General features: G+C 34.5%; 1 protein-coding gene across 1 annotated transcript; it reads left to right on the top strand.

Moving 5' to 3' along the window:
• Window positions 1–3,106: 3,106 nt before the first annotated feature.
• Window positions 3,107–12,011, top strand: LOC124440775 (metal cation symporter ZIP14-like). The gene is made up of 10 exons (XM_046991201.1): window positions 3,107–3,443; window positions 5,788–6,099; window positions 6,393–6,827; window positions 7,047–7,221; window positions 8,304–8,473; window positions 8,820–8,984; window positions 9,303–9,404; window positions 9,739–9,925; window positions 10,583–10,770; window positions 11,609–12,011. The coding sequence occupies exons 1-10, from the start codon at window positions 3,216–3,218 to the stop codon at window positions 11,744–11,746; spliced, it is 2,100 nt and encodes a 699-aa protein (XP_046847157.1). The 5' UTR covers window positions 3,107–3,215; the 3' UTR covers window positions 11,747–12,011.
• Window positions 12,012–13,432: the final 1,421 nt, after the last annotated feature.

The following is a 13,432-nucleotide window of genomic DNA, read 5'->3' as shown; positions in this document are numbered from 1 at the left end:
GGATTTGGGAATACCCTTTGCTACGTAACGAGCTTTAAATCTTTCTTCCCCATTTGGAGCAGTTTTTATGGCATACACCCATTTTCCCCCCACAGAATTCTTATTCTCTGGCAAAATTGCTGGTTCAAATGTCTCATTTTCTTTTAAAGCTTTGATTTCCTCTTCCATGGCCTGTTGCCATTTCTTAGAGTCATTAGAAGCCATTGCTTCTTCATAAGACTTAGGAGCATCTACAGCTCTATAGCAGTAGTCAATAGTGAAATTTACATTGTTTTCCTCAATCTCACTTCCATCAACATATTGCTCTAAATATCTAGGTTTTGTATGCTCACGTCTTGGATATCTATTTACGTGTGGTTGTTCAGTGGATGTGTTTAGCTCATTTTCGTTTACTTCAACTGGAGGATTTTCATTAACTATATTGTATTCAGTTGTGCTTGCAGGCATACTCACAAGTACTGGTTCATCAATCATTACTTCAGTCTTTGGTACATCACTTTCAACATTAAATTTGTCGGAAAATCTTACATTTCGGCAACGCTTAATAGCTTGAGTGCTTGGAAAATAAATGAGATAGGCTGGACTTCCCTTATCATAGCCTACAAATACACCTTGTTCCGCTTTTGCATCTAACTTTTTCTTTTCTTGTTTGTATGCATAGCAAATAGTGCCAAAAATATGCATGTTTTGAATATTTGGCTTGTGTCCAGTAAAGGCTTCAAACGGTGTTTTCTTAATCCTATGATTGAAACAACGGTTCCTTATGTACGCTGGTCATAACAGCATAAACCCAAAATGTTTTTGTAATTTGGATTGTAAAAGCATGCATCTGGCCATGTCAAACAGTGACCTCCATTTCGTTCTACAGTCCCATTTTGATGGGGTGAATAGGGGGCTGATTTTTCATGTTTAATACTATGTTTGACCAAAAGATTCTGAAATTCTTGTGAAGTGAATTCTGTTCCGTTGTCGCTCCTAATGCGTTTTACCTTGCCATATGGAGTAATATCAGCTAAAATTTTTCAGTTGCCTTAATAGTGTCAGACTTATTCACTAGAAAATATATCATAGTTAGTCCCGAATAATCATCTACAAAAGCTAGTGCATATCGATAATCATTTCTGGCTACAGGATCTATTGGACCTGCTAAATCACAATGGACTAGTTCTAGAATTGCATTTGCACGCCTATCCGGTTTTCTACTTCTGCTCTGAGTCATTTTTCCTTCTACACAAGTTTTACAGTCAAATTCTTCCTTCTTGTCTATTTTCATGCCATCAACCACATTTTCTAAAGCAATAATATCATTTAGGTTGCAGTGCCCTAAGATGTCATGCCATTCCTTTAAAGATTTTGTTTTGCCATTTTGCTTAGCCATGCTAGATGAGATTACACTATTCAAATAATATAACTTTCCTTTTCTCTCAATTGGAAATTCTTTCCCATTTGGGCTAACTAATTTAGCACAATCTGGCGAGAAAGTAACAGTGGCACCTTTACTAACTGCAGCATGTACAGAGAATGTCTTGTTTATAGGATGGGACATACAAAGCATCCTTAAGAAGAGCCTTATGCATTACACCATCATTATCACTAATTTCAATCTCCGCATCGCCCTTCTTTGTGCAACCTTATTTGACCTTTTCCATCTGCTAACTCAATGAAATGCCTTTCAGGAATGAAATTTGTGTCGAACCTAATAAATTTGCTCATGTCATGAACTATGTGTGTAGTTGCCCCACAGTCTACAAGTACATGGTTAACATAGTCAGCGCTCGTTATATCCACGTTGACATTGAATGCATATGAATGACCTTCATGGATGTCATTGTTACTAACATAATTATCTCTTACTGATTTAGTAGCATCGTTCTTATTCCTCGTTTTCTTCTTGTTCTTGCGACATTTTTCTGTGTTGTGGGAGCTGTTCTTGCACAAATCACACCAACGATTATTTGACTGACATTCTGATATTTTATGTCCTGGTTTTCCGCATCCGTAACAAACGATTTTCCTTTGCCGTGTCTGTTGCTCGTGGGTTTACCGAGAACTTCCATCACACTGTCCTCCTTTTGGTTATTTTCATCTGAGAGCTTCAGTGTTTCTTCGAAACCTCTCAGCGCGACTTTGAATTCGCTAAACGTTTGTTCCTTGTCTTTCTGTGTCACAACCGTCGAGAACGTTTTATATTTTTCAGAAGGCAATCCTTTGATAATCATGGCAATCAGCAAGCTATCGCTTATCGTTTCACCAGCAGATTTGAGAGACGTTGATGCCGTTTCTGCTCGCAGCATATAATCCGTAACTGTTTCATCACTTGACTTCTTTAGCGAGGTTAATTCTGTATATAACGTTATCACACGTGGTTTGCCTTTCGAAGATAGTGCTCGCGTAAGATGGCCAAAGCTTTCCTTCCATCGTTAGCGGCGTCACGAATGATGAGAGATAAACTTCTATCGTCTAATAGTTGTATCAGTTCAGCATAGGCATCGGCATTTTCACAGCGTCTTCTTCTCTTTGTGTTGGTCCAGCGTCGGCAGGCAATGATGACAGGATTGTTTTACTCAGCTTCTTGAGTCTTAAATACCCAAGGAATTTTATTTCCCATAACTCATACTTTCTCTCGTCACCATCGAAAATTAGGCGGCTGTTGCTGGGCCCATAACCTGTTGAAGTCATGATGGTGGTAGCGAATAAATTAGACTATTTAGGTAATATAATTCTAGTTTGATATAAGTTCACCATTCTGTTACATGTGTTCGACCCGACTGACTCGACTCAATATATAATAGCATGCAGTAAAAATTAACATAGGAATGTTCACGTGTCTATAAGGAAATATCAATTTACAATGTTTAACTTAACAAATACAATATCACCGTCAGGTATTTGGTGGTAAATCACCACAAATTCTTATGAATATTTTTAAATGAGATGATGTTATGGTACATCATTTAAGATGTTACAGTTTTTTGCAATTTAAATATTTACCCATGCTAAAATTTTTAAGGCAATTCCGATCTTGAATAAATTATGTGAATTTGCTACCGGGGAGAATAAAGAAGGGGGCGGCGCAACTTCATATATTATGCTATGATACGCTTGAATTCTTCAAAAGCGATCGCATTCCATCTGGAGTTGACCTGCGTCTTTATCTTCTTTGAAAGAATATTTTCATACATTGCTTTCTTCGGATCAAACTAAAGAAAACAAAAATGTATCGCTTTATATTATTATTTTTTATCACGAATATGCTGTGCCACGTTACCAGCGGTTCCTCTCATGGTGATCGTGATCATGCGGCTGACGAAGACCCGTTTCACAGTATATTGGAACAACTTGGATTGAACGCAACCCTCAGCCAAACATTAAACCTTACTCATGTCAATAACCTTCTCACAAGACTTCGATTGTACAACTGCTCACATGCAGCCAAACACAAGGTAATCAACATGGTTATGGCTTTTAAATTTTATCGTAAAAATCTACCTGCGGTATAAATATTATTCCGTCGCATTAACATTCACTTTCGTATGAAAATACTGGTTTAATTCAAATGTACTATTTCTCATAGATGAATGACTATAAAGCCGTCAAATCATTGCAGTAGATGTTATATATAGGATATACTTTTTATGAGCACCATCATGAATCGCGCTGACATTTGATACGTGGCGTTGATATTGTGCGACTTTGCCGGAGTAATTTCGCATTCAATTGGTCATTTTTACTAGTTTCAAAAAGTCTGATTTGGGGTTTCAGCTTAGATATGTTGAAAGATGGTAACCGAGTATATTACATAATTCGACATCAACGCCAATACAGAAAATTCCTTTTGGCGAATAAATAGTGGACCTAGTGATCGTCAAATAGTCTCTTATTTCATACGTCATTATATTGCTGGCCATGTATTGGTACTTTTCCTGTTGCGTAAACATGTCAAAATCTTTACCAGCCGACAATTTTATGCAATACAAAATGAAGCATACTCCGAATAAAAAGTTCATGTTTAACGCAATATTTGAGAAGGGAACAAGACAATTTTTTATTTGAATAGTTATATTTCGAATTTGCTACAAATTCATTATCAGATTATAATGATGAATTTGTGTGAAATTCAAGAAAAATTGTCTTGTTTCTTTCTCAAACGTTGAGTTAAACATAAACTTTTTATTCGGTTTATGCTTCATTTTTGTATTACGTAAACATGTCAAATATGGAGAAATGTTTAATTTTAATTTTAGGCGTAACTTTAAGCAATCTCTTGTTTTAGGTGTAGTTAGGCATTTTGCCATTTAAGATTTTTTATCTTTTCTTTCCGTGGCGATCGTACTTTTTTATCTATCTTGTCCTGTTGTTTTGCTAATAACATGTCTTCTTGTTAGTCTATAATTCTCAAAATATAACACTTGATCTCAGTGTCTGTTCCATATCTTGTTCAGGCTTCGTTTCTCCTCAAATTTTGTCAAAATAAGCTAAACAGAACACACCCCTGGGACGCACTCCCTTCCTAACCTGCATATATACATTGTGCAACACTATTTTGAATTTTTTATGTTGCTCAAAAATGTGCATCTCAAGAGATAAAAGACTTATTTACATTCCGGGGGGGTCCTAATATTGTTATTATATGTTATGATTGCATAGCAACCCGACAAAAGAGACTTTTTATTCAAAGACAAATATTTTAACGCAACATTGAAAAAAACCTGTTTACCCTGAAGATTTGCACCAAAGAGTTGTATTTTTAATATTTTAGTGTCATTCGCTGCTTGCATTACGGTCCCGTTTACACTATGCCGGATTGCTATCGTAGCAGGCTAAATTTTCCATGTATTAATAGGCAGGGATAACGTTCATTGTCGGAAAACAATTAAATGGACTAAATGACTATACTCCTATATGTCGTGATGAGCAAATCCGGTATATAGTGTAAACGCAGCCTTATGTCTATCAAAATAAAAAAAGAGTTGTTGACCTACACGAAACATCAAATATCTATGTAAAATGATTACTTAGCTATGCATTCCTTTTCTTTTCTTTTTTATCACGTTCCTGACATTCCTTTTGGGATCTCTTGTGATTTCCTCTCATGTATTTCATCACGAAAGCAAGTGAGAGCATTTTGCACAATTTGCGGCTTTTTGCACACTTTGCAAGTGATGTAAACACGTAAGTTGTCTACGAAAATTCGTTAACGTTTTAAAATCGTCATGAAAGAAAAATTTTTGAATAGATATTTATGGAGATTGTAACTCTTACTAAACACCCAACACAAGAATTTACGACAAGTTGCTAAAAGCGAAACTGACTTCGGTATAATCATCAATTTGAAGCAACTTTTTTCACGGAAAGAACGAAAACTAGAAAACCATAGTGAAAGTTAGCAATCTTGATTTAATATGTTGTCGTACAAGCCGAAAGGGGAAACGAAAAAGATAAACTTTCCTTTTTTATCAACTTGAAAATGTTTTTAAACAGAAACTCTACATGTATACAGTTGAAGACTATACGTGTAGAGTTCTAAGAAAATTTATGGCGCTTACAAATCTGACGTTTGAACGTATTAACACCTAAATATAAGGAAAAGCAATCAGGACAATTGTATCATGGACATTTCAGTTACTGCTCCACACTTTATATCAAAAATAATTGTACTTTCAACCTGTAAACTTTCGTGTTTTTTTTTTATCTACTCGTCTTGCGTTCACTAAAACACTTCATTGCCTTAGATTCCTGATATTGTTTTTTGATATTCTTAAGTGTTTTTCAATTATATTTTAATAGTGCGTCACTGGAGAATCGCTGTTTAACATTTCTAAAACCGCCACAGATGAAACAGTTGGTGAAGATGATTTTAAGAAAAATTTTGCTCCAATTATTGTATACGCACTTTTACCGCATAGTGAAGAATCTCATTCACACGAACATATGCATGGTGGTAAAGAACATATGGAGAGAATGATCACAAAAAATATCAGTGTCTATGATGAGCTGCTGAAAAAATACCAAACTGATTCATTTTGTGAAAAGATAATTGATCAACTACTCAAGGATGTCAACAGCACGAAAGGAGACTCGTTGGATAGGATGACTGAAGTAAGAATTATTCCTCTTCGTTTTTCTTCCATATAGTCTTGAATATTATCTTGACAAACTTATATCGTTACATCGGTTTACCAAAATATACCATTAAAACTATGCAAAAGTATGTGCTCTTAGCTGCATGTGTGTATAACTATAATTTATATTTGAAGCTGACTGTGGTATTCCAGTTTACAATATTTGAGTACAATACTCAAGCAAACATGTGACATTATCCACTAAATTTTTCTTTCTCCAGCTTTGAAAATGGATGCCATAATCTAACACGTTGTTTCTCTCTCTTTCAGTGTTTTTCGGCTCATAATGTTTACGATCATATCAATGTTTCACACACAATGAACATGGAACGTTCTCATTTCCCTGAAGTTAGCGTCTTTATCATCGATCAATTGATGAAGAATAAATGTATTCGCATTCAATCCCAGTCTCCTTTACCGTGCTCAACATACTTTGCCAAGCATTTGTTTGAGGATTACTCAAAAAATGAAAGAGCAAGTGAAGAAAATATCAAAAAATTAATGTCAGACATGAAAATATCGCCGACAACAGGAACACAGAGCGATTCCCATGGCCACGATAACCACAATCATCGTCGCCGTAGATCAGTAGAAACTTCATATGGTGTCCAAGAATCCGATATCAACGTAAAAATACGATTACGCAGAGCAGCTGAATCTCATGATGATCATCATCACAAGAATGAGTCTAAACTGTACGAACAGGTAACATAATCGTATATTGTAGCGTTGCATATCCTTTTTCAGTTTTGTCGCTTTTTCATTATGAAGTAAAGTCACTTATTGTTAAATATGGGTATTTTCTTTACTGGCATTGCTATGCTTTGTTGATTTTTGTGTGAAAACTCTCTTTAGATTTAGATCTATTTCTTGTGCAAGCACGTAAAATGTTTAAAGAAATCATTCGTTGAAATTTTTTTGAAGTGTTATTCAGCGGACCATTTCTTTGAAATTTATCATGTCGAAAAAAGCATTGGGTTCAAATTTGAAGAATTTAAGAAACTGGCTCCAGCCTTGGTACTTCAAAAAGCAACTAACAGATGCGTCTCAGACTCCCATGGTCATAATTCAAAGAAAAAGGGACCTTCCGATTTTGAAAGTATGTTTAATTACTATTAAATTTAGCAAATCTTGATCACTTAAGAAAGTGAGCTGTCCAGAATACGCAAGTTGACTCTTTAAATTGATTGTGGCGTTTATGCACTTCAAAATATAGCGTCATGAAAGCTGATTTTTCATTTAAAGCAAGTCGATTTGCTTTGTCAAAATCACAATACAGGATCGCCAGCGGCTGATTTACGTAATCTCAAAACGATTGTTTCTAAGAGGACTTTTATGCTTGGTCTTATTTTATTTGTCGAGTTTGTGTTGCTTAAATAGAAGGATCACTACCATTCAATGCAGGCGCTTCGAGGATTTTTTTTAAAAAAATGCTATCTACTGTATGATCTTTTTGGCAATGGGTTTTAACAGACTTTTTAAAAACTTTATACGTAATAATTTAGAATTAAACGCACGATATATTTCGCGGACCTTTTCTCAAGACTATACATATATGTCCTTACTAAAATGTGTAAACGGGCCAGGATCTTTAGTTTAAAGGGTAAAAATTGTTGATTACATCTAGCAAGTTCAAAACACGGTTAAGTTGAATACAAAGCCTTTCATTTTCTGAAGTCAACAAATAAAAGAAGACCAAACAAAATGGTGATCGTTTTTAAATCATCGTTTTTAATTGAAAAAAAATAATTTATTGCGTGCACGACTGATTTTCTTTGACACAACTTTGATGTTGTTAAAAAAAGCATGAATATCTCCCCAGCCTCGCATTTTAGAATCGAAACATATACACTTTCTTTCTTTGAAAGAATTCCCTCACAGTCTGTGGAAACTTATTCTTAATATATTCTAGATATTAGCATGTATATCCCTTAAAGCTGGGCAGGTTTACTTTGTGAAGCGATTTTTTGGCCAACAATAGCAACATAGACGTACTTAGCACGTACTTAAAGAATATCTAAAGTTAAAATTTAGGTTGACTTTGCCTGAAGTACATGTGAAGTGACTTCTGACAAATGCTAAATACGCGACAATAAGCATCAATCATTTGTATGATATACTTTTTCTTGCTCAATGTACTCTCGAATCAATATGTTCTTAAAACTTTTAATTTTCATTTAGAGTGGGGCTATGGTTTATTGTCAGTGCTTGTTGTGAGTCTTTGTTCAGTTGCTGGAGTCATGATCCTTCCGGTGATGCACAGAATGTTTTACCATAAAGTTGTCGTTTTCTTCATTGCTCTGGCTGTTGGTACATTAACTGGTGATGCACTACTTCATCTTCTGCCCCACGTAAGTCTGAAAATTTTTGTTTTTTTTTGTTTTATCCAATTGGTTTCGCTTTTCTAGTTTTTCTCAACATAAGTAGGTCGCTGGGAAAAGTAGCAACGGAGTCAACATAAGTAGGTCGCTGGGGATAGGTAACAATGGATAGTTAGTAGTATTGTAAAAAATGTTGACTTTTTAGTGGTAATTTTGTAATTCCAAAATGTTAAAACAGTCACGACCTTTTACGCAATGTATGAAATTTTGGTGAATGCTAGATAAATGTCTTTTTTTCATGTTGGAAATTTATTTATCTCATTTCTGGTTTTGTGAGGAGAAAAAGATGGCAAAGAAATGTTATATTTGGTTTTAGGCATTTGGACACCATGACCATGGGCATGACGATCATGGAGGCGACGATCATAGTGAAGAGAGGGAAAATTTATGGAAATTTTCCTGTGGAGCTATTGCTATTTACGCATTCTTTGTTTTTGAAACTCTGATTCATCTGTTTGTACGCAAATCTCGTAGTTATGAGGTAAGTGAGTCTGTGAGAGCATGACTGAGAAAAAACTGCAGCGACTACATTACTTAACTTTTGTTTGTATTTTGTGGCTTTGATCAGTAATTCTTTGTCAGGAAAATTTATTACATTGCTTTCTCCCTAGTGACGAAGCTATAGGGAATATTTTAAGTTAGTTATAACATTTTGCTGTTTTGCTTAATACCTTTTCGGGTAGATCGGATTAATTTGCTTTTTGCATTTTTATTAAATTAATTGACTAAAGCCTAGAATGGACATCTTGGAATGAAGAATGTTCGATGAAACTTAACTGTTTTCAAAAAATCATTTTAGCTGGATCAAAAACCCAGTCAGTTTTGCAGCAATCTGCGCAACGTTACTGAAGTTGCAGCTGAATCCGGTATATATGAGAACGGCGTTGCGCCCCAAAGTAAGGTAAGTCAGTTTGCTCTTTGCAACTTTTTCTAAATATGCTGTGACACATAAAATGGTAAGGGATGAAAGAGTATAAATAATTGTCAAAGGGTTGATCGAGAATTCTTTCAAAATTTAAGAAAGGTCAAATTTAAACATGTTCGTTTTTTTCAATCCAAGAGCAAAAGTCCATAAATTTTGTTATATTTGCATATGATAGTTTATCGTTTGCTTCAGCTGAAATATACCATGAGAAAATGAGCAGAAAATCGATGTACTTAATACTTTTTTTTGTCCGTAAATGCCAAACTTTTTTAGAAACTATGGAGCTAACTTGGAGTATGTTATGATTTAGGGTGGAGATTTGTCTGAAAAGAAGGAAAAGAAACCGATTGCAACCGTAGCATGGAATATTATTATTGGTGATGGACTTCACAATATTGCTGATGGTATAGCTATGGGAGTTGCGTTCTCTACGAGTGCGACTGGAGGAATCAGTACTTCTATTGCTATATTTTGTCATGAACTTCCTCATGAACTGGGTAAGAAGCCTTTTATGCTTTATTATCTGTGGGAATAATTTGACTACAGTAATAACAAAAAGCATGAAGTTGAGGAGTTAAAGAATGGAAATTTTTGTGTCTCCTTCAGTATTTAAATGATTTATTAAAAAAGGGGGAGTTGCAAACATGTTGTGTTATGTTGCATGGACAAATGAACATACATTCATTTCTATTATAGTATTTTTTGACATGTTTATCATTTTTCTCAACGAGCTGCAATTTACCATCCATGACATTTTAATTCATTTCAATCGTGGGCTGTGTTATGTGTTTTAGACGGCAGGCTCGCAATGATCGATTTGTAATTAGCCATTCAAACACTTTATTACAGTTGTTGGACTGTGTTTACCTAACTTTTTAGGCCTATTGGAAAATCTTTTTATTTTATACAATGCAAATAAATTCATTAAAGTTAGATGTTTTTCTAAACTTCGCCAATTTTACTATTACCCGCACCTTGCAGAACATTCTTAATCTCAAATATGAAATCTTCGATCTTTCACTTTGTGTATGCAGGAAGTATTACAATTTCATAGGTTTTGAAAACTTATTCACAGTTATATGGCTAAAGTATATTATTTAGGAATATAAGAATAATAGCTACGAACTCATTTTTTCACATGATTTTTTCATTAGGTGATTTTACCATATTGCTGACAGCTGGATTAAGTGTAAAAATGGCGCTTTTGGCTAACTTCTTATCAGCCTGCACGTGTTTCCTTGGTTTGGTAGTTGGAATTTTAATTGGTGAAATCGACAATGCAAACCAGTGGATCTTTGCCTTCACCGCCGGTGTTTTCATTTACATTGCATTAGTTAACATGGTGAGAATACTGTGTATTTATTGAAGTAATTGAAGTGAAAAAAAACATGTTCTATATGTCATGAGCCCTAATTGTTGGTTTTAAAGGGGTCTGCATAAATACCGAGCCAAAGATTCAAAAGTGAATCAAGCTCGAATTCCATATAGCCCACTCTTGTTTCCAGTACAACAGACAACGAAATAGACATGTAAAAATTGCTAAGCAAAGTAATCAAGTAAAAATTGCTGTAACAGGCTTACGAGGAGTGTGACGATGAGTCAAAAATTAAAATATTTGACCTCCTAAAGTATTGTTTAGTCACACTTTACGGTGCCTGTTAAATTTCTAGAGTTGTGTCATAACAAATATGTTCACCCATCATTCGAGTTTTAGTTTACGGATATAATTTCATTTCATGTTATTTTGAGTGTTATTTTACGAGGCATTTTCGTATCTTAATGCTACTGAGTTTAACCTAACCAATATCAAAAAAAAACGAAGCGAAACGAAGCGATAAACACCAATACACAATTGTGGAACTGTGGGATTTATGTCAATACTTGCATCAAACATAAGAAATGGAAGATTTTATTGAGAATTTGTGCCACATATTTCAGCAGCCTTCGCAAAGAAGCCTTTTTTAATTCTCCAAGATTTAAACGAATAAATTTTTTTTCAGCACTTAACAGGCTATAATGAGAATTTACCTGTTGCTAGTCTGCACATTATAATTTACAACCAAAGTCTGATTTCAATATCTCGTTGATAAATGGAGTAATTTTCACTGAGTTGGTGAACATATAAATATCTCCTCATTTACACAATAGTAACCTATTTTTCCTTTCTACTTTTGTGACAGTTGCCCGAGTTGCTAAATAATCCTGATTACGACGAACTGCCAAGATTATCCCGATTCATACTTCAAAATCTAGGAATGTTGTGTGGTTTTACGATCCTGTTTCTTCTCTCCTGGTACGAGCATGACATAAATATTTGATGGACATTGCATTTTACTTTTTATCCACTATATTCACCTCCTAATAACTCTTATATTCCTATTTAAAGTGACTTGCTCAACATAGCTAGTTGCATATTTTCTCTTGCTAATTTGTATCTCTACATTAATCATTTTCTAAGATAAACTTCATAATGCATGCTACCATATATCGATTATTTTAATCATCACTATCGTCATATTTATTTTTTCTTACAATTTTTTTAATATCAGTTGACAAATAATAATTGTATTATGACTTTTTCAATAGTAAACTTTCTTTTGTGGGCGCCTTTGTTGCAATCATAGAATCTGTGGAATTTCCTGCGTTTTTTACAGTTTCCTTTGTTGACACGGTCTCATGAAGTATAGAAACTCGCAACGGTTTTAAAATGCATAAATCGTAATTATAATTGTGATATATCCTAAGTATAAAGAGATTATAAATAGGTTCGCTGTCATACATGTGTAAATCAGTCTGTGAAATTTGATTGACCTGTCTTGTGCCATTTCGAAATCGAAACATTCGTGATCAACCAGGCCGTGTTTTAAGTGGTTTTAACACTGCGGAAGACCAAAAACCAAAATGACGCTTTTGAAATTTTTAGGAAATCCCATCCATAAAAGTCCATCACTACCCTTTTTGGTATGATGGAGGAGATGGCACTCGAACGAATTTCCCGTTTAAGCGAAGTTACTTCAAAATATTCGCTATTTCCACCAGTAACTGGCAAATGAAAACTACTCTACTCATAACTTTGTCCTAATAGTTCTGTTGCCGTACGGTGAAACAACATTTAGACTTCTTTTTGATCAAAATAAGAATTTGGAAATTTATCACGAATGGCAAAGCAAAAAGATAATTAAATTTGAAATTAGCTGATGTGATTTGTTTTTTCAAACACTGGATCTGCTACTGGTTGGAATTCCCATTAGTTTCATCAAAACACATAGCTTATTTACAATCGGAACCTCACACACCGTTAAGTTTCCGAGGAAATTAAATATCCTCCGCATTGCGGATTTTACTCAGAATTCACTAGAATATTGAAAAATATAAATAAGAGCCGGTATGAAAGGAATGGTTCTCGATTAATATGCATTGTTCAGATCAAGTAGCGTTCAATTTTTTTATGTGAGAAAAATCTCAAGATATTTTCACAGCTGGCTATCATAGACTTCTGTTGAAGATGATTTCTACATTAAATTATTAAGCCTTGATATTGAGTTGTAAAAACAGGCACTATTGATACAGTTCATTAAACTTTTCGTATGATAAAATAAAAGCCACCTATAGTCTAATAGACTTGATTTCAGCATTCCTGTGCAGCACCGTGTCATAGTTTACACAGTACACGCAATGCAATCGCACGAACAGGCAGAATTGTCTCGAAAATTTATTTGAGCTCACTTTTAAAAACGTAGTGAAGAACATGTAGCTACTCGCTACTATTATTCTTGGAAGATAAGGAAGAAATTATTGAAACTGGATAACCTGCATTAGTGCATGTTTTGTCAGTTTTGACAATCCTGTTGTTGCTTTATGACAAGTTGTGACTATAAAGTTGCTTAGGTGATTTCCTTTGGTAAATTTTACTAAAATCCCATTCCTAAAAAAACATTTTACTAGCTATATCTTGATGCTATTTATTTTTGTTATTCTTTTTCGTTTTCTACACTTATTTGAAA

Source organism: Xenia sp. Carnegie-2017, unplaced genomic scaffold (genome assembly GCF_021976095.1).
Source record: "Xenia sp. Carnegie-2017 unplaced genomic scaffold, XeniaSp_v1 HiC_scaffold_2, whole genome shotgun sequence".
In the NCBI taxonomy this organism is placed as follows: Eukaryota; Metazoa; Cnidaria; class Anthozoa; order Malacalcyonacea; family Xeniidae; genus Xenia; species Xenia sp. Carnegie-2017.
This window is presented reverse-complemented; position numbering and strand designations above follow the sequence as displayed.